Source organism: Akebia trifoliata, chromosome 2, assembly GCF_017979445.1.
Source record: "Akebia trifoliata isolate Shusen 1 chromosome 2, ASM1797944v1, whole genome shotgun sequence".
Taxonomy (NCBI): domain Eukaryota; kingdom Viridiplantae; phylum Streptophyta; class Magnoliopsida; order Ranunculales; family Lardizabalaceae; genus Akebia; species Akebia trifoliata.
The window spans coordinates 4,895,264-4,920,883 of record NC_141376.1 but is presented as its reverse complement, the minus strand read 5'-3'; the positions used below and the strand labels follow the sequence as shown (position 1 = coordinate 4,920,883).

The 25,620-nt window shown below is 35.3% G+C and overlaps 3 protein-coding genes and 2 non-coding genes across 5 annotated transcripts; 1 reads left to right on the top strand and 4 right to left on the bottom strand.

Annotated features, from left to right (window-relative positions):
* Window positions 1–318: 318 nt before the first annotated feature.
* On the bottom strand, window positions 319–3,334 carry RPS9 (ribosomal protein S9). The gene is made up of 2 exons (XM_086424546.1): window positions 2,882–3,334; window positions 319–953 (listed from the first exon to the last, which is right to left on the bottom strand). The coding sequence occupies exons 1-2, from the start codon at window positions 3,230–3,232 to the stop codon at window positions 666–668; spliced, it is 639 nt and encodes a 212-aa protein (XP_086280672.1). The 5' UTR covers window positions 3,233–3,334; the 3' UTR covers window positions 319–665.
* Window positions 3,335–8,020: 4,686 nt separating this feature from the next.
* Window positions 8,021–9,854, top strand: LOC147408995 (cysteine desulfurase, mitochondrial-like). Its single transcript, XM_086424544.1, has one exon. It carries the CDS (start codon window positions 8,153–8,155, stop codon window positions 9,524–9,526), a length of 1,374 nt encoding a protein of 457 aa, XP_086280670.1. The 5' UTR covers window positions 8,021–8,152; the 3' UTR covers window positions 9,527–9,854.
* A 3,882-nt stretch (window positions 9,855–13,736) lies between these two features.
* Window positions 13,737–13,810, bottom strand: TRNAE-UUC (transfer RNA glutamic acid (anticodon UUC)). Its single transcript has one exon. It is a non-coding gene; the product is annotated as a tRNA-Glu (tRNA).
* A 120-nt stretch (window positions 13,811–13,930) lies between these two features.
* On the bottom strand, window positions 13,931–14,004 carry TRNAE-UUC (transfer RNA glutamic acid (anticodon UUC)). Its single transcript has one exon. It is a non-coding gene; the product is annotated as a tRNA-Glu (tRNA).
* Window positions 14,005–15,364: 1,360 nt separating this feature from the next.
* On the bottom strand, window positions 15,365–21,915 carry TIC62 (NAD(P)-binding Rossmann-fold superfamily protein). Its single transcript, XM_086424540.1, has 14 exons — window positions 21,589–21,915; window positions 20,143–20,272; window positions 19,981–20,053; window positions 19,858–19,894; window positions 19,544–19,717; window positions 19,274–19,355; window positions 18,523–18,595; window positions 18,312–18,422; window positions 17,687–17,839; window positions 16,991–17,121; window positions 16,704–16,916; window positions 16,020–16,193; window positions 15,758–15,822; window positions 15,365–15,643 (listed from the first exon to the last, which is right to left on the bottom strand). Exons 1-13 carry the CDS (start codon window positions 21,740–21,742, stop codon window positions 15,768–15,770), a joined length of 1,560 nt encoding a protein of 519 aa, XP_086280666.1. The 5' UTR covers window positions 21,743–21,915; the 3' UTR covers window positions 15,365–15,643; window positions 15,758–15,767.
* Window positions 21,916–25,620: the final 3,705 nt, after the last annotated feature.

Below are 25,620 nucleotides of genomic sequence, written 5' to 3'. Positions count from 1 at the left end.
CTAGAATCTGTTTCTTAACTGAGCACATGTTCTTGGTTGTTCTTCGTTGACTTGATGGAATAAATTTTGTATAGAAGCAAACATCCCAAATTTACAAGAAATATCATGATAATAGATTGAAGATGGCAAAAATAAGACTGTTGAGATGGATAAATGAAAAGATTAAAAAAGATAAAATTAAAAATAAACACATCCAAGAAAAAATAGGAACAACTCCAATAAGTAATAAATTAAAAAAAAGTCATAAAAAATATGCAAGTTGAAGGTTATAATAGAACAAGAGGAAGACCCAAAGAACAAGAATTGGACCAGTGAAAATAGATGTAAACGAACTTTCAATAATAGAAGATGTGGATCCAAACGGAATTGAGTGGAGAAGCATGATCACAGGCTTCCACCTGATGCCTTGAAACTTACAAATCATGTTTTAGACCATTAAAACACTTAAAACCCAAGCATACGCCCTTAGAAACAATTCTACCGACTGCCTTTGGCCTGTTTCAATTTATCAACCAGGGAAAAAAAGAAAAAAAAAACTTAAATACAAGCTACAGCTTGCAATAAAAGACTCACAAACTAGATACATTTGGGATTAAAATCTGTTGAGTAACTCCAACAACCGCAATTGGAAAATAAACACATGAACACAATCGAAAATCCTAATCTTAACGCTTTGAGAATTGTGGGGCTTTCCTAGCTTTCTTGAGACCAACTTTCTTCCTTTCAACTACTCTTGAGTCCCTGGTAAGAAGACCTTCCTTTCTTAGAGGAATCCTGTAGTTCTCACTCACCTTGAGCAAAGCACGTGCAATGCCAAGAGAGATTGCCTGAGCCTGACCAGAGAGACCACCCCCATGAGCTTTAACAAACACATCATAGCTAGTTTCGTATCCCAAAGTTACTAATGGAACTTTGATGTACTGTAGCCACAATGGATTCCCTTGAAGATATTCCTGCATAATGTAAAAAAGGGTATAGTTATTCATAAAAGAACAGAATCAAGGATTCACTTGCCTAGCCCTCACAACATGTACCTTCTATAAAATTAATCATATATAAAAGAAAAAGAGAAAAAAAAAAAAAAAAAGAGAAAAGTCTCCAGGGCCATCAAATGCATGAATATGGTATTGGACTCATCTCACGTCATACCATATTAACTTACTTGTTTACCATTATCGGTTCCAGGATCTAAATCACCAGTATTCCTTCATTTGAAAACATGTTGGGTTTCCTTCTCTTTGTATCTTGGGATGGCCATTTCGACCACCCTTTTTCTCTTCTCTTAAGAACATTATCTTTATCGATTAAAAAAAAAAAAAACAAACACAAAATAAGACCATTACATAATATCATAACAGTTACTATTTTCCAAAATAATAGCCATCATAAACAGTAAAACAAACCTGTTAAGTAGCGGGCAGTATCTTATGAATATCGGAATTTCCATCTTGCCTTATCATTATAACAACCATTATGTTACCATTACGGTGGTTCTTTTAGTAATCCTCTTTTAGAATGAGAATGATATGGTCTTGCATGTCAAAACGTAGGTTGGGATGTGTTGACATGAGTAAACATATCTATATGTGTCTGACATGGCAAAAAAAACCATAATAATGGCATGCACTGTTTCATAAGCTGGTAGGCATGATATTGCAGTAGAACAGAGGGAGAGGTACTTGGAACCACAAATCAAAAGATGAGTATTCTGTTACTCCTATTTTTACAGTCTAAGCATTTTTACCACTCATTACTCGTGTAAAAATTGTACATGCATCCCATGAAAGCAAGTATGAGAGAGTAAGACTTTGGATTCACTCTATCATTGTCATCTCCGAGAAATACACAACCATCAACCTTGTGCTAGCATGGCTGAAGTTTATCAAGATTCCTCAAGGATAAAGAATTGATATCACAATGAAGAGATGATTGTTCTGTTACTCCCATTTTTAGTTTTAACTAGTATTTAGAAAGAGTAGCCTAATCAATGGTCTATTTTATTGTTCAAGAAGCATAAATTGTACAAAACAAACATGGAATGCAAGTGTTGGGGTACTGTTCTTTAAGGTCCCACCTACTGCTTCTGGTGGTCCAATCTATATTATTTGCTGCTCACTTGCTCCTATTTCAAAATTCTCAAACCACTGTGGACAATATTTCACTAATAATCTTTGTATGATAAATCCTGCCTCAAGGCATGTGTGGCTTACACCTTGACGCTTAAACCTTAACTGGTTATAAAAGCCAATGCCTCACCTAGTTGAGGGTTATCCCTCGAGAATCGCAGCACAAGGCTCGAACAAGCCTTAACAGTTTCATCTTTGTAGGAAAATAGTAGGGCCAAACATTTTTTTCTTTCCACTAAATATCTCTCTTATTTGCCAAAAGCAACGCTAATTAAGATGATTTAAATCATCTTCTTCTCTCATTTAAACTAGTAAATCTAAAATACATGGTTAATCTAGGGTGTCTTGGATAGAAATGTTTTCAAGTGGTTAAATTTGTAAATCATGGAGAAGCTAAACTCTTAAACTCAAGGTAAAAAACTGAACTTGTTTGCTATCTAGGTTGACCAACCAAAAGGCAACTTCTCCATTAACATTATAAATTACAACATTTATGTTGATAAATAATATATGATGTGTGAATAAGAAATAAAGGCATTTAAATGATTAATTTAAAAAAAAAAAATTATTTCTTACTAGACATCAAATGATAATTAACCATTGATTTAAGATGTTGCCCCATTTGTTACATTTATTTATTTTTGTTTATTAAGAAATGAAATTAGGTTATTCTAATTAACATTTATAAGAGACAGAAACTGCCCTAATTATAACAATTTAGAATGAATGAATGGTGAGAGGGAATTCCAAGGTACCTTTGCATCACGGTAATTGATGATAACTTTTCCAGTTCCTTCCTGAAGAACAACACGAGCAATGGCGCATTTGCGACGACCAGTTCCTATAATTGTTTGAGCAGCGAATCCTCCTGGGAGCTTCGATTTCACGTATTTTTCGAGGTTTATGGTCTCTGATTCGACTGGAGAAGCTACTGCAGCTGCGGCAGATGCGACTGCGATTAGAGATGGGTTTTTTATGAGGATTTGGGAATTAGGAAATGGTTTTGTTGTTCGAGCAAACGTTAGAGATGGAGATTTTGGAGATATTTGGGAAGAAAATGAGAGGAGAGACATGGAAGACGTGAGTGATGATAGTGAGATTGCCATTTTTTACGTTTTCTCTGATTTTCGTTCACCCTCGCGCGCGCGCGTTGTTGCTGTTGTTGTTGTTGTTATACGAGAATGTTCTCTCAGACTCACTGAGAGATGAGATTTGGGGATTTGAATGAGAGGGAATGGAGAAGAGATAATGTTCTCACAATGACCGAAATGCCCATCTATTCCCACTATTCATTTGGCATTATGTTTTAAAACTCGGTCACTTGTCTCGTGAGGTCCATGCCAGATACCGAGTCGTCACGGACGAGTTTTCTGATATGTTTGAGACATCTCGTCAAAAAATTACAGAAATGAACGTGGGGTTTAAAATCTCGTCCAAAAAAATGATTTGTTTGTCTCGTCCATGCCTAATATCGAAATGACTTGGGTGATACATCTCGGACGAGTTTTGAAACCATGTTTGGTATGAAGTACTCAATAGTAAAATTTCAAATCTTATTAAGGGTCTTAAGTTTACATTGTGGCATCCTAAAACATGATCCAATGGCCCAGAGTTGTAGTGGATAGAATTTCAAAATTTCTATAAAAAATTTAAAAAAAAAAAAATGTTAATTTTTACTGTTGAATTTTAATTTTAAATTTGAGAGTTCAGTAATCATTAATTTTCAACATCTTAGGTGAAGTCTAAAACATATTTTTTTTTTATTTCTTTTTTGTTTGAATGTGAGTTTTTCCATGAAATTTATAAGGCTTTAATGTTGGATTGTCAATGTGGTAATCCATATTAGGAATATTTGTAACTTACCAAAATAGTATGATAAACAATTTTCTCATGTGAAAAATGATAGTTGGGATTTGAGTTTTACTCATGCTCGTATTTAATTTGAGTCTGAATTTAAGTAAAACTCAATTTGATATATAACTTTGAGTAATAGATTGAAGAGAAGAAAAATACAAATTTACTTAAAATTTAAATTTGAGTATGACTTTGAGTAAGGGCTGGACGACCTTAGCAATAGTAAGAAAAGGGCAATGATATTACACCATCGTTATTATGACGTAATTTTATAGTAAAAATTATTTTTAAAATTTTGAATAAATAATTTAATTTTATATTATACTTATCTTTTAATGTATTGTAAAGAATTTTTTGTAATTTAAAACATTAGATAAGGGCATTTTAAAGATAACCTAATAAAAGGATATTTTTATAATTTTATAAAAATAACTAAATATTGTAATTTTATATTGGGAGATCATTTTGTAATTTAAAAATATTAACTAAGGGGATATTGTACTTTTCACTCTTTCCAGATTTTAGTGTCTAATCACTTCACTCCACATTCTCCCAATATAATAAAAGAGATTAATAGGTGGCTTATTTAAACACACTTAGAAAAAATAGGATTTATACATGATTAACATTTTATAAGCGTTGGACGAAGTTGTTATTTCTGAATACTGATTTTTTATGGCAAAGAGAGAAGAAGTTAGAACAAATCTTAATTTCGAAATTGAATGTAAAAGAAAAATATTACCTAAAAAGAAATGGTTGAGGCGTGCACAAAGCACTGTCCTAAAACAAAATTCGCCCATGCTACGGTACCACAGTCTATAGGCGTTCGTTCTGCAGGATTCAACAACCCACGTATCCAAAAGGGTACTCTAAATTGGAACGTAACTTCGAACTCGACGATGTTGTGTGCTCTCACAACGAATAATAAATTACTGATAATTCGAAAAAAAAAAATATATATATATATATATATAATAGCAGAGAAAATCAAGTAGTTTAAATCGATTAAACAATTGATATAAATAAAAGAGAAAGTGACTGTTTAGAACAGTCACAAACTGGTTCCGAATAGACACATTGTGCTGTTTCAGAACGGGCCTTTGCGCCCACCCACGTGAGGTGTAAATCCGAGAATTTGCACCCCCCCTGTGCGCACGTGCATTAAGGTTTTCGGACTGGTGGATCCAAATTCCAATTAGAACCATGGGTTTCCCTTTTGGACCCCCGTGTGCTCGCGTGAGCCCGCCCACTACTTCTATCCACTTTAAAGTTATTAGAAGCACAACTACTTAAGAATTGCAAATAAATTCTTCTCCTAGTCGATGTGGGACTAAAATTACTCAAAGCAAAATCAAAACATTCAACTAAACATAAAGCAATAAAGTAAAAAACATAAAGCATAAAGTAAAAAATATAAAGCAAACATGGGATTTAAATACCATATGGTTAATAGATTGATTTACCATATGGTTGCAATTAAATGAATATTTAAAGGATTTTTCAATTCAACCCTCTAAATTCCAACAAAGTGATTAAGGCATCCTTTTATAAAGGAAGAAATCTTGAGTTCAAACTCCCTTGTTGGCCACCTACAGGTATTTATCCCTACTTATCTGGTATATGCGCTTTATTGGGTATTACATGTACTTAGGAGAATTGGGTGAGATATGATGCTCTAAAAGACTAGTTGCTTCGCCTTAGCTAGTCGGGCCCATGAGTTTGAAGTCCCGTCATAAAAATAATAATGATAATAAAAAAATATTTTATAATTATTGCAATATATATTTATTCATTTTGATGAAATGATATTGATACTAGTAATTAAAAAAGTAGATGTGGGGGCATTTTCGATCTTCCAAATTTTGGTGTTAATAAACAACTATTTACGCTTCACTAATTATAATAGTAAAGATGACGAATATATATGTGGCCGGGTGGTTGAATAGCCATATATCTCTTGGTTATTTATTGACCATTGAACAATTATAAATTAAGAATAGCAAACAATTTAATCGATGAAGATGTTGAGACTGGCAAGGGTGGATTTACAATGGAGGCACTTGCCCCCACAAGAATTTTCAAAATTGATAGATTACTGAGCTATTGCGATAGATATTAGTGGCGGATAGACAAATCTATCATTATTGCCCTCACAAAATATTTTCTACTCTTAATTGCCCCCACATAGGAAATTTTTTGGCTTCACCTAGAGATCGGTATCAATTATAGTAACAAAAAATGATGTTTTTTATATGTATAAAAAAAAAACATTTATTACAGCTCTGACAATTAAAAAATGCAACATTTTCATTTGTGACAAAAAAAGTCGCTTTACTCTCGTTCAACGTTTTTTCATTTTTTTTCACATAACAATATATATATTTTTCCTCAATGCGGGATTTGGTGTAAAGTAGAATTTGGTGACTCATAAATGTAAAAATATATGGGATTTGATGATAATAATTTGATTTTATGAATTTTCATTAGATATATATATATATATTTCATAATTTTTAATATTTTTCAACATTTTTTCCGAAGTTTTCCCTTATTTTAAATCCGTACTCCGACTTAGTGACTATGGTATCAATCCACAAACAACCACCCACCCACTAGAGCATTCTTCATGATATGTGGGAAGAAGGTTATGGTAGAATTCTATGCATCCCTTCTATTGATTAAAGAAAGGTGTGCGGTATTTATAATTAAAAATAAAAATGAGGCTTAATTTAATATATCCCTTGTCATTGCAAATATAGTGTGTTGTTTCTTCTATTTGTACTTCAGGTTCGTCAATTGAGAGGGATGTGTAATTTTCTTTGGAGTAATATATATAGGTTGCCTGATATTTTATGGAGGTTTTGTTTGATTTTTCTCTCTTCAGGCTTTGTGTTTATAAGCTAACAAGGAAATTTTACTTTAATTAAAAAAATATTTTGCAGTCCATCTCGTATGGCAGCTTGGTTTAGCTTATCTTCTTTTCATGCTTGATGATATTTCATACCTTGTAAACTAGATTTTTTTTCTTTTAATCTTTTGAGAATGGTTAAACTTGATTTTCTCCAATTACAGAGTTCAAGTTTTATTAATAAATGAAATAATTCAACATATTGAAAAGAGTTCGAGAACTCGTTCTTCTCTAGAGTTGGAGTTTGCATAATCTTCATAGAAAACAATTCATAATCCCATCTATATGTTTTTGATTATCAAGTATCTGTGTAGATAATGGACCTGACTCGTATCTGCATTTTGCTTAGTTCATACGTAGATCATGATCTTATCCAAGGGCTAGACCCAGGGTATGGCAACATCCGCACATCACACTCACCAAGTAAGTGAGAGTGTGCCTTCGCAGGTGATCTTAGAGGAATTAATGCTCATATTAGGTATCAAACTCACGACGTATGGACATTAACTACTATCGATCTGAAATTGCCATTGAGCCAAGCCCTCGGGGTTTATTCCACCTATCATCTTGGGTGGGAAGCTATTTGATCAATGTATTCTGGTGGATTTGTTGAATCAATCATGGGGTGATCTGTTTTATTGGACATGTAGGTCAATGTCTGACATGGATAACATGAACATTTTTAATATATGAGAAAAAAAACACATTTTATTTGGATTTGACACATGCCACAAAAATATTTATTTCAATGATAAGATTGGTCTAGAGCATGATTTTTAAGCCTGGTATTTAGTCTCGTCTTGTCTTGTCCAGGGTTGATATTGAATTGTCTCAGACAATTTTGTCGATACGTTTGAGACATCTCGTGAGTCAAATAAAAAAAATGAATGTGAGTCATAAATCTCAATCAAAAAATGATTTTGTGAGTTGATCTCATTCAGCTCTAACACCGAGTTAACTCGGGTAATATATCTTGATCTTGGATGAGTTTAAAAACCATGGTCTAGATTAGATCATAATGAATGGGTTAACATAATCTCGAGGCATATAGACTTACACTCCAGTCCATGATAAATGGAATCTTATCCTAAGGCCCCTACGTCTCAAATATCTTCAATTACACATATGAGGTGTGTATGGGACCGAATAGATGTTTTCATTATAAATTTGTTCCACCGCTTTCAGAATACAGAGTCGGTTCTATAGATAGCTTCTTATCAATATTTCTCTTCCTTCGCTCTCTGAAAATCGAATCAAACCAACCATGGCAACGAAGCTCGTTGCATCTAAGATCCACGAAACATGTCTCCGAAGATTCTCTCAACTTCGAACCATGTCCATGGCAGCCGCAGCCAGTGCACCACCTCCTCTCCAAGAATCACCATTCGAGGACACAGAGGGTATTTCCATGAAAGGCGTCAAAATCTCTGGTAGACCTCTTTACCTTGACATGCAAGCAACCTCCCCAGTCGATCCTAGGGTTTTAGACGAGATGCTCCCTTTCTATATCTCACAATTCGGTAACCCTCACTCACGAACCCATCTCTACGGTTGGGAGTCTGACCTCGCTGTTGAGAAGGCTCGTGCTCAGGTAGCATCCCTAATCAACGCCTCTCCTAAAGAAATAGTCTTCACCTCTGGCGCCACCGAGTCCAACAACATCTCGGTCAAGGGTCTCATGCACTTCTACAAGGACAAGAAGCGCCACGTCATCACCACCCAGACCGAGCACAAGTGCGTCCTTGACTCCTGTCGTCATCTCCAACAAGAGGGCTTCGACGTAACTTATCTCCCCGTTGGCACCGATGGCATCATCGACCTCGATCGATTTCGATCCGCTATTCGTCCTGATACGGGTTTGGTTTCGGTGATGGCGGTTAATAACGAGATCGGTGTTATACAACCCATGGAAGAAATCGGCGAGATTTGCAAAGAATTAAAGATTCCTTTTCATACTGATGCAGCACAAGCATTGGGTAAGATTCCTATTGATGTTGAGAAGATGAATGTGAGCTTGATGTCTTTGAGTGGGCACAAAATTTATGGACCGAAGGGTGTTGGTGCCCTTTATATGCGACGAAGACCGAGGATTCGGGTGGAGGCACAGATGAATGGTGGTGGGCAGGAGAGAGGGATTCGTAGTGGGACGGTTCCAACTCCGTTAGTTGTTGGTATGGGTGCGGCGTGTGAGCTGGCTATGAAGGAGATGGAATATGATGAGAAACGGATTTCGGGTCTGCAGGAACGATTGTTGAATGGGATTAGGAGTAAGCTTGATGGTGTTGTGGTGAATGGAAGTACGGAGAGGAGGTATGTTGGAAATTTGAACATCTCGTTCGCTTACGTTGAGGGGGAAAGCTTGCTTATGGGGTTGAAGGAGGTTGCGGTGTCAAGTGGCAGCGCTTGCACCAGTGCTAGCTTGGAACCCTCTTATGTTTTGAGGGCTTTGGGGGTCGAAGAGGACATGGCCCACACGTCTATCAGGTTTGGGATTGGGAGGTTTACGACGGAGGCGGAGATTGATAGAGCGGTGGAGCTTACAGTGAAACAGGTGGAGAAGTTGAGAGAGATGAGTCCTCTTTATGAAATGGTGAAAGAAGGGATTGATATTAGGAATATACAATGGGCACAACACTGAATGATCAAAAAGTTGAATGCTTCAACAAAGGTGTATAAAGGCAAGAGAGGCGATATGGTATCTATGGAAAGTATAATGTACAGAGAAGAACTGAGGGGGCTTGAGCTGCTTTGAGACCGTATGGAGAACGTACAAATTGTTATCCATATTTTCTTTCAAGCTATACTTGCACATGCCACTGGAACTCTCGGTAGTTACTTCTGTGCTTGTCTTTGGATAATTTATATTATATGCTCTTATGTGGTTTATATAGCTTGTAAGCATTTCTCTTGGGCCATGTTTCCGTAATTTGAGTACTTTTAATGATATAGATGATTAACTATTCTTACTTTAAGTCTTGCAAATATATTGCATAGTTTGATTGGGTAATAGCCAATGTGTGAGAATTGTGTTGTTAAATGAATAATTCATGGATGAAAAACAAGTTTACCCTGAGATAGAGCGGATGTAAATTTCGTATGGAACTTATTAATGTTAAATCTTAGTCGGAAATTAAGTCTGGGAAACATAAAAAAACTGCATGCCACTTGGGGGATCAATCTTGAGTTTTAAGGACATTGTTGAGCCCCAGATCAGTTAATGGTCAGCAGATGTTTTGATAATAGGGAAAGGTGTTAGCTGAGGTCATCTTCATCTTGACCTAAGGTCCAACTAACTAACCTGTTCCGACTTCTTTTTAGAAGAATGGGTCAACTGCGGGATAGGGAACTGAATTAATCATAGAACAAAGAAAAGATTGATGCTTATATGAATCACGTTGGACTTGAGTTAGTTAACTTAACTAGGAATTTCTTGAATATGTTCGAGGTACCTTCTTTTGGGATGATTTTGATCGGTTGAAGCTTTTTAATTTTTTTTAATTTTTTGATAGACATTGAAGCTTATTTTTTTTCCCTCATTAATTTGGGTTTTGATTTCAAATCTTTTCGGGAGAAGGGATTCAAGTTTTGTTTCTTAATTCAATAGTTTGCTCCTACTTTGGCATATCTAAGATGCAGGAGCAGCACCTGACACATTTCCTTATCAATTCAACATTGATAGGGCAACCGAGTTATTTTTTTAATATTATTTTGATCAAGTGAACTTTTTGAAAACCCACTCAGCAATCTTTATTACTTTTGTTGCTTAGGATAATTTTGTTTCCAATCCAATGCCAACACAACACAGGGTTGCCTTGCTATTAAAACGAACCTCATCTTTTAATCTCTTTTAACTTTATCCTGATGGAGCCCTTTTGTGTGTGTGTGTGTGCAATGAAGAAACTTTCATATTATAAATAGGGAAAAGTAGGGAAGTCTTTCCCAATATATACCATACAAAGTATTCAACTTATCCATGGTGTCCCTTATAGAGTAAATAGTATTGGTTAAGCACATGACTGCACAAAATATCCATTATCCAACCTTGACTTGAATTAGATAGTGCATTCCAGTAATTTTTTGGAGTAAAGAGTCTTTGATTGGTTTCCCCAAAATAGACATTGAAATATCTTATGGAGAGGACCTTATTATGACTCCAATTCCTTATCTTCGTAACTTTGCTGTTGAGAGGAACATATTCAGTATCAAACAAAAGAGATGATCGATGAGATGTTTGTCTAAAAGAAAGAAAGAAAGAAAGATGATTAATGAGAGTCGAGGTCTTATAGTAGTGTAAGTCCCTTAATAAATTCTACAACACTAAATCACCACACTCTCAACTCTCTCATAGCCCTTCACAACCGGAGCATCTTTGTTTGAACAAATGGTAATTAATAATAATTTTGCAAATGTTGTAAATATCCTACCCACCCTAGACCTTCTACACAAAATGAACTCATCAAGCACCAAATTGCACCTTCCACATCTCAATCACATGAGGATGATAGATGCCCTTACCATTCCACCGTATCTCACGTTTACAAGAAATTAACATTTCTCCACGACCTGAGCTTTTCAAATGAGGTTCCAATCTCTGTTTGGATCCTTGTAGCTACTCACCTCTGAGTGACCCTTGATTTGATCACTTACCAACACCACCTCGATTGCATCGTGACCGCCTTTAATTGAGTCAATACTATTGTGTAGTTTTTGCCTTCTAACTCTAGATATAATAATTTTGTAAATGTTAATATTTTGCATCTTTCCTTGTATCAAAATATTGTTATAGTTACCAATAAAAAAACTCAATTGTAAGGCTTAACCAACTGCACACTGTGGTTGCGCAGAACAAATACTCCATTTAATCCTATGTAACGCCACTTCTTTCATCAAGGCAAATGTCTTCAAATCCAATCTTAATACCTCAATCTACATCATGAACCCTCTAAAAGTCTTAGACTAGCTCGTTCCTTGTCACTAGTGTAGCTACTCCAACATTTTCATCGATGTAAAAGTTTTAAAGGCAAACCCCTAGTTGATATGTTGGATTATCCACATCTGCGTTTGTTCCCATTTCTTGCAAATAAGATGTTGTATGTGAGGTTGAAAAATCAGGCAATCTCAAACAATGTAATCTGGAATATATCCTGAGGGTCTTTAATATTAGTGTGATGGTATGATTTTGTGTGTACCTTTTAGTATAATACTTCCTCTTGTGGGTTCTTTAGTATAATAGCTCGAGGTCTTCCCTCTCCTCCCCGCTCCCCCCTCCTCTTTATCTTGTTTCTTCATAATTCATTTTATTCATAGATGGTTGCTTACTTTTGATAGCTTTATAGTTACAAGAAGTACAGATATTTTACTTTCCAATTTTGCTTAGTTTTTATGGGTTAAGATAATTTCCAATGTGCAAGGGAACGGGTTGCACAAGTGGGTGCTGTCCATGGTGTTGATTACAACGGGATTCTCTCCCCAAGTCGGTATGAGATTGTGTTTTGGATGTAAATTTCTAAGAGATTGCAGTTATTTCTTCTCTTTTTGATAATAAGAATATCCTATATTTATCAATGGACGAACTTATGGGTTCATTATTCATTGACTTGGCATTGTACTGTTAAGTTCTTGATGACTTGGAGCATGCTCTTTTATTTCAACTGTTGTTGGAGTTCATGGCAAAGATTTAGATCTTGGTCTTGCATTGTCTTGTTAAAGTTGGTGGGAGATTATTGGTTCAATGGGGTTCTTGGACTGCTTAGGCATGAAAGAGGAGACAGTACTTTGAAGCATTTCTTTGGCAAAAATGATGAAATTGAATCTATGTTACCAAGCTAATGGAGAACTTTTTCACAAGGAAAATGTATTTCTTTCCTAAATTGAAAGTTTAATCTTTAATTATTTGAAGAATATGTTAAAACACCCTTTATATTTTATAAAATTTGAAAAAAAAAATGTTATATAAAAAAGTTTTACGAAATTCTACTAAAAAGAAATAGGCAATTTTAATAACCTTTAAGTAATTGTTGATATCTCCTATGTTTCTTGATTTAAATTGACATTCAATGATAATAATTAAACATGTCATAATGGATTAAGCGGGTTGATCTCCCTAATCTAGACATGACCTGTCCAATAATTCAAATCCATTAATTTTTCATAAATTTTGTGTCATTTCCGAGCAATGTTTTGTGTTAAGATTGCCACCTCTAATCAACGTATACATATTAGTCATACCAAGAATGTATACCAAGTTGTATACATATTAGTCATACCAAGAATGTATACCAAGTTGTGGCCCGGGGTTTGTATTTATAGTCACAAAGTTAGAATACTGGTTTAAAACATTAAGGAAAATTTTTAGAAAAATGAAAATATATATATATTAGAATTTATAATAATAAAAAAAATGTAATACACATTAGACATTTATTCTAAGTTTTCAATATGTTTTTAAATTAAAAAAAAATACAAATGAATAGTTATGCATAATAATGTATTCCCACGTAATTAGACAGTGATGTTAAAAATATATGAATCAAATCACAATTAACCATAAGAGGCTATAGAAATAAATCATATGCATACAAAAAATGGGATTTTATTATTAAAAAAACATGTTTAAAATATAGAAAACATGTGTTAAAATGTAAAAGTGAGTTTAAACTATAAGAATATTTTTTAAAAATAAAATAAAAAAGACTAGTTTTTTATTGTTTTAATTGTTAAAGTTTCAAAATGCTTTTTAAACGAGATTGAAAAAAAAAAGCATTTTTGGTTTTGTTAGTTTACTTCCAGCGAAGGAAAACTCTAGTTCCTATATAAACCCTAACGTGAAAAAAAAAGGAAAACAAACATTCCATTGCCGGGATTTGAACCCGGGTCGTCTGGGTGAAAGCCAGATATCCTAACCGGACTAGACGACAATGGATTCATATCCTTTTCGAGTTGTGTTTTATGTTAACAGGATTACGCGTCCGTAGTTATGGTAGAAGAGAACTCCGGTTCTTATATAAAAATTCTTTTAATGGTAAAAAATGGAAAACTAATATTCCATTGCCGGGATTTGAACCCGGGTCGTCTGGGTGAAAGCCAGATATCCTAACCGGACTAGACGACAATGGACTTATGCTACCATGACAAAATACTCAATATATAATCATAAGAATTACGTTTACAGACACTTTTGAATGCTGACAACTCTAAGGTATGACGTGGATCTCCATTAAAGATTTTCTGAGTGACAAACTTTGGTAAAGAAAGATTCCTTTGAAATTATCTTGAGATTTTGTAATAAAAATGCAACAGTTAGGCCTACTAAGTAAATCTCTCTTTTTTAGAATGGAGTGTGGTTTGGAGGAAAGTCCTTTTTTTTTAAGAGTGTGATCTAGTAAAATTCATTAATTTTTTCAATAAGAAATACCCTGGAGACGGTGAACTTAGATTTAGATTCCTAAGTAATCTGAGTACTAGACCAACAAAAATAATGATCACCTAGCACATTCAAAGGCAACATTGTGGAATTGCTAAAATGCATGCACAATCATGAAGGGACAATGGTGCATTGCTCGTAGAGAAGTTAATCTAAAATTTCACAGAATCCCGGATGGCCAATCATAGGAAACTTAAGAAGAGTAATATTTTGTTTGAAAAAATTCAGGATACATAAGATTCGTGTGATTGGTCGAAATGGGATTTTGTAAAATCCTAGATTGATTTTTACGTGAGCAAAAAACTTTTTGTGGAGGAGCATATTAGCTGATAGTGTTCCCATGTGTCTCACGTTGCCTTATCTGCTTAGATTGACCAACCTCTTAACTGTTGGGACTCCCATTCCACAAGTGCCATGACATTAAGAGGTGATAACTGGAGATGTGTCATCCGGCCACATGATATGATAGGGATGATGAAACAGTCCGGAGGCCAAATGATAAGCCAAAGGATCCCCAAAAGTCTATAAAAAAGACTCATATTGAGCACATGTATGAAATCTTTGATTTCATAAGCTAAAATTATGCCAAATTTGTTATTAACCACAAAGGAGTGGATCAAGAATGTTGTTGAAAACTCTCAAACAACATCAAATGGATCCCCAAAGTAGTCATTATTTTTTATTATAGAGTAGATTAGTAGATGATCACTAGCAAAATACCATTTTGCTCATAACAATTTTTAGATTTTTAGAGGTGCCCAGAGCCCTTTGAGTTTCTTGACATGTCAATAAAATTTCCCATATTTTAATCATAAAAAATTACTTATTTATATTAAAACTATGGACCGATTGGGTTGTTTCTGATTCATTTCAAATCCAATATTATTGGGATTGAAAATGAACAGAGGGTATAGAAAAGGGAGAAGTCTAGTGCCGAACGAATCCCTAGGGATTTATTAGGAAACCTGTACCAGTATTGAACTCTATCCATACCTGATATGAATCCAACCAAGCGATCCATATGGGCAGTTCAACAATGGGCTATTCTCCAAAGACAAGAAAAATAACAATTTTATTTGCATTTGGTGAAATTAAAATGAATATCCTGTACTTTACATACAGCAAGCCACCATATCTAAATTCACCCCAAAAACAAGTTGTTCGACACGAAAAAGGAACAAATACATATAAAGAACAATGTTCAGATAATACAATCAAAGCATATAAATAAGAAACAATTCCGTAGCCTCAATCACTTGTCTCTTTTTCAATCGCAAGTAACATATCCATAAATCCCATATGTTTGGTGTCCCAATATACAGTAATGTCATCCTACACCACAGCAATTTGGCACATTATGATTGTGGCAACGTTGAGGCCATTCATTTCATACAATAAAAGGATCATTTACTTTCAATCACAAAAAGGATTTAGAGATATCTTTACCTGAATGGATCTAACATTTCCTCGGGGATGGAATTGGGGAGGTTGGAGGTTTTAAGTCCTCGTACCTGTTAAAAACGGAAATAAGTCGTGTGCTTTGTTGCTTACTAATATTTCTAATATTAGTAAATTGATTCCCCCATTTGAGTGAGCGGAACTAAAATAAAATGCTCGAACTTGTACTCTACTTTGGTCAAAGCACAGAATACAAGATCATGTGTTAACAACAGTTAAAATAGAGAAGTGAGGAAGCTAATCGGCTTACATGGTGAAAGGTGAAAGTCGTTCTGGTTTCGGTGCACTATGTTGCTGCTTCTCCACTGGTTTATCAGATGTTGAAGGTTGAGCTTTGCTGGCGTCCGACACAGGAGATGTTGAAAGAAGTGATACTGTTTGTGCATTAGGAGACGGTGAAGTAGGAGGCTTCAAATCTTCGTAGCTGAAAAGTGTCCCAAAAATAAAACTAGTGAAAAAGAATAATTGAATAAAGGAGTTTTAAGGCTCATATAAAAGGATGTAAAACACAAAATCTAAACTTTAAGTCGAAGATCAACATTCTGACTTGAATAGTTAGCAATGGCTTCTCAGGGTTCTGGATATCACAATCCAATATATATATATATATCTCAAAAGTACATGAAATGCCGTAGATACTATGGATAATTGTACACAAATAAAAAGGAAAACTTAGAATAAACTCGTACAGATCATCTTGTAACATCTGGACTTTAAAAAAGACAGATCATCCATGACAACAAGGATTTTTTTCTTCTACAGATATCAAAGCTACTTGTCTAGATATAATGGTTTCTAGGAGTGCTTTGGTTGGTTGGAGTCGGTGAGGTTGGTTGCTTCAAATCCTCATAATTGTAAAAAATATCTCAAATCATAAGAAATTGCCCAATTACTATGAGTCCATGACAGGCAAGTATTAGATAAAAAGTCTTACACAACATAAGGAGAGAGAGGCCTTGTTTTCAGCACTTCGACTTGGACTGATTTTGCTTCCGTAACTCCTGTTTTTGGCTCTGATACACCAATCTGAGTAACTGCATTAACAGGCTCTGACACTGCTTTTACAACATTTACATGTCCTTTGGTAGAACCCTGAGAAGTGCTTGGGGTTGGAGTAGGAGATGAAGGCGGTTTCAAATCTGCGTAGCTGTTAAAAACAATTGTATGAGCATTAAGAGATATTTCATACAATGAGAGGCAATATCAGTTAAACTGGCTTACGCAATATAAGGAGAAAGATGCTCTGTAATCTGGACTCTTGTTTGAGTGGGCTCCTTATCAATGATGTTGCCTGCGGCTACAGATACAGTCTGAGCAGGGGCAGGATCAGGTGTACTTGCAGATTGTGGTTCCTGATTAGAAAACAAAAGCAAGTCATGTAGTTTGATTTCAAAAAAAAAAAAAAAAGAGTTTTAGTGAAAAGATTAAGATTGCAAAGTGATGAAGTGAATTTTTTTTTTCTCTTGAAGTTAATGTACTAGACATCCCAAAACACCAATTAGAACTGCTTTTCATGTTTACAGCTATTATTCGTGCCTCTCTCTCTCTCTCTAACTATATATACTTAAATTTGGTAAAACAAGAGCTAGTTATGACAAGTATAGAGTGAGACACAGTGGTATTTTTTTCCAACAAAAAAGGTAATAATTAGAATTTGTATCACCTTGATGAGGAGGTAAAGTCTGTGTGTGTGGTAATACCACACACACATACACATGCACACAAGCTAATTATTGGTTCTGTTATATTTGAAATAGTATACAAATTTTACTATTTTAATATGCTTCGGCAGACATTTCAGCAGCTTGGGATCTCAAAGTCGACTTTTTCAACACATGTTCACCCTCCACACCTATATGGATGGACTGCTCTTATTCTCTACTTGAAAAAAATAGTAGGCAGGCAAAGAGAGAGTACCTTTGGTAATGAACTATCCACACGTTGGGATGGTATTTTAGTAAGAAGCTCTCCCATGGGAGTCAATGGTGCAGTTGTTTCTGCAATTACTTCCACCACTTTACAGTAAGAAAGGCTTCGGTTTTTGGCCATGAATGCCATAAGTTCAGCCACCTGCATACATCAACAGAACAAGAACTTTGTACTCATGATTCCAGAATCACCAATTTTTTTAAAATAATAGATGATTATGGTTTGAGAGTAATACCGGGCATTTAAAATGATGTATAAAAGTTTATTTGATTCAGACCACAGGGAAAAATAGTTAGTTTTTGTAGTTATGAATTGAACTCCAACAATGTTGATATTTACACCAGATTTAAAACTTGCTCAGAGTAATGCTTTTGGAAAACTCGTACCCCAAACACACGCAAAAAAACCCCTTAAGTTCAATTAGAATTTGAACTTCAGTAAAGAATTTGTTTCTCTTGAATGTATCCAGTTTAGTCCAAATGATTCACAAACATCACTTTGTAAGGGTATATGCCTCTCCAAACAAGAAGGGTCAAGAATTTTTTTTTCTTTCTCTAAAATGTGATACGTTAAATATATAAGGAAGCACATGTAAGATTCAAAAGTGAAATACCTGAAGATTTGACACTTGGCCACCAAATAAAGTATCTTCTTTTGCAAGGAAAATATTATGTGTTTCCTTGTAAGCATCGGTAGGACGCTCCATTCCTCCAGGCCTCACTATCTGAAATGCAGTATCAAAAGAGTAAAAATTATCCAACCAAAGATGCAACCAGAACTGCCACAACAACATATCTACCCCAGTTATGTGTATAGGCACTTACAGTGTAAGGAACACCACTGGCTATCAGTGCTTCTTCTGCCTTTCTTTTCCATATAAGGACTCCCCAAAACAAACTTTAGAAGCAGAAGTAAAGGTCAGTCGATAGGTTTAACTACTGAATAAATGTAAACGAATAATAAAAATCTGTTCTTAGGGGATGAGCTATTCACAAGCAATGCAAAATCTTGTTACATTAATACTTTACAATATGGTCTTGTCAAAGCTTATAAAAAGAACTTGCCTACTTCCATAATGAAAGCTCCACAAATGCTCACACACACATGAAAAAAAGAACTAAAAGAGCATTTAGATGCTAAATGAGTTTGGGAGTGTTTAGGAAGATTCTTAGCTCTTTCTTTGGTAAATTAAATCCAGGGTAAGAGTTCGTATGTTGCATGGCTTGGAGGGATAACAAGGAACCTGCATTGCCCTCAAATAGAAGAGATTTGAGGACCCATGTAAGCTTCTGAAAAGTCACTTTCATCAAACAGAGAAAAGAGAAATGAAAAAGAAAACCTTGGAGAAAATCTTCAAAACCAATTTAAATTTTGTCCACCTGTAGTATCAGTTGAGAGGCTTTGCCATGTGTAGCTTTGTTAGGAATCTGACTGTTATTTTTGGAAGGTAAGCTGGGTTTAGGTAGAACTAGACCGGATATATTAACAAAAAATGGTAAACCTGCAGAGATTTATATCTACAAAACTAAGTATCCTCTTCAATGGTGATAACTAGTAATCCAACTATATACTTACTTTAGTATAGCTGCAGGAAATCCAACCTTGTTTGTCCCCAAAGACGTAAGCAAAATGAAGTGGTTAACTTCTGCAACAGTAGCTGTAGATTAAAAAAAAAAACTTAGTATTCTCTTATTTTATCTTGACTTTCTTGTTGGTCTCTTGGGTCAGACTGCTTATTTGATACCAAGCAATGGGGGACAACAAAATAATCGAGCACGAAGAGAGAAATTAATTTAACAGCTTCCACAATAACAACAAATAATACAAATCCGTAGTCTAATATACCTGCATCGATAAGTGTTTTAGTAGCTTTATAGTCGATGCGATATGGTCCAGTAATATCAAAAACCTCCTTCTCACTGGCACCTATGCAGCATATTACCACGGATGCGTTGCCTATCGCCGGTTCGATCCTATCCCGCTCCAAGTCACATTCCACTATTTTAAGCTTCTCTACAGCTGGGCTAAAGACCAAATAATATCTGTTACTGGCTATCTGAACATTTCTAGTCAACTAAAAAGAAAGTTATTCGAACTCTCTCTTTTTCTTATTTTTGCACAAGTTCTCTAAACACTCTTCTCTTAACAAGTACTCGTACCTGCAGATCCATCGTCAAGCTTCATTTGTTGAACACTCTGCAAAAGAATTAGAATATTGTTTAAAATTCAAATCTTTGGGAAAACTGGAACTAAAGCATTAGAGTTACAAACTAAAGCCATACTTGCACTAGAGATTTTGCTTTCTGAGCACTCCTGACACCAGCTCTAACTTGAAAACCAAGTTTTAGAAGCTCCCTGATGAAAATGTCAATATTTAAGCAACTTGGGTGGCCGAGTAATAGGTTAAAGATAACTAACATATGAAGGGGAATGAGTTGTAACACCTTACAGTGCGTGAACCAACTTTACCAGTAGCACCAGCAACAAATACAAGATTATCATCTTTTGAATCAATTTCCTGTTTAATGGCTGCGGCTGTTGTCAGATTGGATTTGCGACGGCCTTGTAAAGATTCTGTACCATAGATTAGACGAAGAATAAAAAAGAGTAATGGTAATGAATCAGAAACTTGAGATATTTTGCAAATGTCATATATGTATAACTAGTAAAGGTAAAGAAAAGGTATATCCATTTAACAAGAACAGCTACTCTTTTTAACGTTTCAACACATCATCCTAGGCTTTAGTAGTTAACATAACACTCGCTCTCCTTCTAGTCTACATGTGTATGCCTTACCTATATTGTCTCTAGATAGGTAAATAGACGGTATTTGTAAACAATAGAGAAATCTCTAATTCTCTATTCATGCTTAGGATGTCTTACAAGTGGCACATGAGGTCACATTATTGAAATGTTAGCTATCCACGATTGCACAGAAACCAGCGTTGACACCATCTAGACAATCCTACAAGTCTGGTGTATGCAAATTTGCCCACTGATTTGAACCATTATCAGTCTATAAGAAGGAATCTATGGCCAAGAAGGTTGAGATACATGATTTTTGGGCTATGGATCATCCAATAGGTCACTCCCATTTGTATAACAACCACATCAATGAAGGGGAATTATAGATCCTCCATGAATAGAGTAAAGGTCTGTTATATATTAAATATATATACACACACATTCTTCGAAAACTGAATAGTTTGATGAAAATCCATTCAATATAGAGCTAGGGAATGATGGAAAATCTATATCCAAACTTCAGTGTCGGGGGACTCTATGCAACCTTCTAAGGTGGGAAGTTCCTTAAAAATCGAGTATCCTAATACTTCTGATTTACAGAAAAATAAGATGGCAGAGGTCTATACTCTATTACTACTACTGAATGGTCCTCATCTTAACGTAAACTGTTAACTTACTCTATGTGGTGTGGGCAATTCCTAACAAAGATGTCTTTGCGGGTATTTTTTATTTTTAATGTTTATTTTTGTTTAAATTTTGTATATTTTTTGTTTGGTTAGATAAGGATCCCAATTTGCTAAATTTTCACAACCTAAAAAGATTTGGCTTAGGCAGAGCTGAATAAACAACAACCAGCAATTTTATGAGATGGAATGCACCCAAACTGAAGTCCAATTTAGATATACTTTCGACATATTCCACAAAGGTCCCAACATTTTCACTAATACTACTCGTGGCATGCAATTGGTATGTTCTTCCAACTTCATACATGCTAAATTAATCAAATTTACAACAAATAAAGCCAAATTAACAGCTACAAGCACCCATAAATATTGAACATTACAATGAAGAAAATCTGCCCATGAAATTAAAAACCAAAAAGACCCCCAAAACAAAAGGGTTCAATTCTTGGAGGGGTGCCATACCTGAAGTTTGAGCCTTAAAATCAGTAAATTTGAGCTTTCTGGCATCTGGGTACCTCTTAATGTTGGGAAGAATGAGAGGTTGACCAGTGAAAGAGTGTTTTCTTGAGGATGATAGAGTTGCTAAAGGAGGATAAGGTATTGAGATGAGTTCCATTGCTTGTGAGTGATTCTGTTCTTCAATCAATCCTAATTGCCAACTCCCATTTAGAAGGGAAAAAAATGGTGATCAGAGAAAAGCAGTTATCGTTTGGTATTCTCTAGTTTGGCACCTCCACCTCAACGTATAGATATGATGGGGCCACAAAAAGGTTGGACGGCAAGATTGTGGCCAACATTGTCCACGAAAACTATACTTCTTCTTTGCTCTTTACAGATTACACATATTTTGGAGATGCACCATGGGCGCATGTTAGTAAGAGGCATGGTATAACAAGTATCTAGGATGTCCAATCCATGGGCTGAGCCAGTTTCATGGACATCTCAATATACTCTACAAGAGCATGACCCTGACTTGGCCCAATGGGTTCAAGAGACACATATTTAGAATGGGTCATATGACCTACAATATCATCCGAGGACGTGTGCCTTGGATTCATGTCGACGTAAGCTCTATAGAAATATGTTTGGGTGTCATGTGAGTAGAGGCAGATTTACAGAGGGGGCACTTGGCCTTACAAGAATTTCCAAAGTCTATAGATTAATTGCGACAAATATTAGTGGCGGGTAAAAAATCCGTCACTATTGCCCCCCCCCCCGATGCTGCCACAAAATATATTTTTCAATTTAAGTTGCCCCCTCCCCCCATTTTTTTTTATATCTTTCTACTCTTAGTTGCCCCTCATGGGCAAAATCATGGCTCCACCACTGCATGTGAGTCTCAACATTATAGACTATGCGGCCCCAACACTAATCTCTCTCTCTCATTTTATTTTATCGGAGATGTCTAGGGCTCCCGGATCTTAGTGCATTTAACTAATCCTCGAGTGACATGGAATCCCCTCCCCCCATATGCAGGAGATAATTTATAGGATAAATCACTGAGAGTGACCCCTAAGGTGGCATTCGAACTCAAGACCTCCGCTACGTGAGGTGTGGTCTTGGCCATTTCACCAACACTTTGGAATTACCAATACTAAATTTGCTTATCTTGACCCCCATTAGGCCAAGCCACGGTCATGGTGTGGCAGAGCATGCTAAAATGACTATGACTATCAAACAATCCACTTTTAATCGCACCTAGAAATAAATTAGAAGCCTTGCATGATTATTAACTGGGCTGGCCATTTAGGAAATTACCATGCTAAAGACCAAGATGTCTAACTTGGGGTCAATTGTGTTTTTTTTTTTTTCCAAAGAAAAATACTTCCCTTACTAAGAAAAGTTTCCTAACTGCACATCCGTGTGGCATCCAATAACATTATTGGATGTCACATGGATGTAGATCACAAAGTTTTAAGAACTTTTAGAAAATGTTATTTTTCACAATTGAGTTTTAATTTTAAATTTGGAAGTTCGGTCATTGTCCATTTTCAACACCTTGAATCAAATCCCCCCACCAAATAAAAAAGAAGATATTTTCTTGAATTTTGTTTTTGAATCTGATTTATTTCATGAAATCTAGAAGGATATGGTGTTGGATTGCCAATGTGACAATACATGTGAACCCAACAAGTCTTACTAATATTTGAAATCTTACCGAATTAGGCTCGCCTTACTCTTTTGCGATAGTGGTGGAGGGGGAGGTAAAAGAGATAGCGTTGGGGAGATCCCGATAGAAGTGAAAGAAAGAGAACAGAGGGATTGTTGGCAAAGAGCCAAAACATGGCCTGAATACATCTCGGACCAAGCCTAAGCCATTATGGACAAGGCCCTGGGCAAATGTTACCTGTTGACACTCCCAAATCCCAGCAAGACCTTATTTGGGGCACTCACATGATCCAAGCCAACACAACTTGAGCTTGGGCCTAACTTAACCCAGCTCAACCACAATTATACTAAGGTAGACATAGATATACGGATCATTGAAAGGAAAATGAGATAAATTAGAGAAGATGTTGAAGACAAAAGCTTGAAGAAGTTCAATAGGTTTAAAAAATTTATCATAGAAATTGAAGACAACAGGTTTAAGGAAAAAAAAATCAATGATTTTTTCCATGAGATTGAAAATGAAGGTCTTTTGATCATTTTATGTTAGTCTCTCATGCAAGACCGAAGTCAGGGTAATTTTTCAATATCTCTAGTTTTACCAAAACATGGAGGATACCCTTAAGCTTGCCTTCGAGGTCCTTGTAGACTTGACTTGTAGTAGTGGTGTGATTTTAAAACATTTTTCCCTCCCAAAATACTTTTTAAAAAGGGAGCCCTTTTTTTTAGAGTGGTCTACAGTTATACAATATTGGTCCATGATCCTATGTCCTTACTCTTTGCTTTTTACAACCAACAACAAAGGTGGTCCAATTAAAGTAAACTATTTTTTTTTTTTTTGTGGCTATATTTACTAAGGACACCCCTGTCAAAAGTATATCCCCCATACTTTATTTTAAGGATACACAGGTCATTTTAATTCCCTGATATAAGGGACCCCATCTCTTCCCTCTCTCCCAGATTAGTAACCAAATATATATATATATCAAGAGAAAAGTATAGTGCTTCAAGTATTTTCTCTTTTTATAAAAAAATATTAGCGTCTTTTTTATTTTTTAATTAGGCATTTTAAAAATCTAAATATTTTACTAAATAATTGGCTTGTTGGCAACAAAAAGCTTTCCATAAATCTTTGGAATCAACTCTACTGCTAGTAATTCTATTTAACTGTATATTTTATATTGAAATTGATTTAATTATAAAGAACAATGAAATTTCGGATAAAATAATTTGGGCTCGAGTCACTATAAAGAAGATATTGGTAGAAGAATCAAATCACTACTAAGAAGGCACGAGGACACGATGTGGAATATGTCACATGATGTGATTGTAGTTGCCCATGCTAGGGGTGGGCCCCACTAAAACATGAGACAATACAGAAGATAAGATTGATTGTCATGGCGGGGTCTCAATTTTTTTTTTTTTTTTTTTAAATATGATATCTCCATTGGTAGAGGAACAAGACCCGGTCCATCAGGTAGTTCATAGGATAGGCTCAATCCAGATTTTCCGGTTATACCCGACATGACTAATCCATGATCACATGCACCGACTCACACAACACATGTGGCATTTTAATCAAGAAATGATTTTCAATTTCGAATTCACAACTTAAAGGAGCACTTATACGAAAAGAGTTGATGATGTATCTGGTTGATTACTTGTCACATATTACTAAATTTTGATCAACATTAATGTATAGGTGAGCAAATAAATATTGGATGTAAATCAGAACCACTTCTCATGTTTCTTTTATATGATGTGTATGTACATGTATATTAATGTTGCCCATCCTATATATTATTTTTTAGTACAATCTCAATTAAATTTTTGTTATCGTAAAATTTATCATTGACTAATGATAATCTAACACTATTTTTTCAGACACCCCTATACACTCCTTGACCTGGCAGTTACAGAACCATAAATCTTTCTCTTGTGTATCCCAAAGCAAAGGATCTACGGTATTATGATGGAGGTGTACAAGGGTGTTTAAAAAAAAAGCATCAGATTATCATGACTCTTTATTATTATACAACTTAGGTAGTAAGTACCAACTACCACCACGTGGCCTTCCCCGAGTAACTTCAGAATCCAAATCAAGACAATAATCTAAAATGACTTGATTATAACACTCATAAGAGGAATTTGGTGGTAATAAACACTTTGCATGAGACATTTTATTTTTATCTCAATGTGGCACAATTATAGCTTTACAGACAGAATTGAGACACTTTCCCTGTGCAAAAGAGGAGATTTATGCTTTACCTCTTTAATTCCCTTTTCTTTATTTTCCTTTGGTACATTGATTGATGACATTGTTCCTTACTTTATTTTCATGGAAGAATCATTTGCAAGCTCTATTATTGAGAATCCTTGTCACGTTCA

Coding starts and splice junctions, on each gene's coding strand:
- RPS9 (XM_086424546.1), bottom strand. CDS start 3,232: ATGGCAATCTCACTATCATCACTCACGTCTTCCATGTCTCTCCTCTCA. Junction 954..2,881: donor TCAATTACCGTGATGCAAAG/GTACCTTGGAAT, acceptor TACATTATGCAG/GAATATCTTCAAGGGAATCC.
- TIC62 (XM_086424540.1), bottom strand. CDS start 21,742: ATGGAACTCATCTCAATACCTTATCCTCCTTTAGCAACTCTATCATCC. Junction 20,054..20,142: donor GTTGGTTCACGCACTGTAAG/GTGTTACAACTC, acceptor CATTTTCATCAG/GGAGCTTCTAAAACTTGGTT. Junction 16,917..16,990: donor CATCTTTCTCCTTATATTGC/GTAAGCCAGTTT, acceptor TGTTTTTAACAG/CTACGCAGATTTGAAACCGC.
- LOC147408995 (XM_086424544.1), top strand. CDS start 8,153: ATGGCAACGAAGCTCGTTGCATCTAAGATCCACGAAACATGTCTCCGA.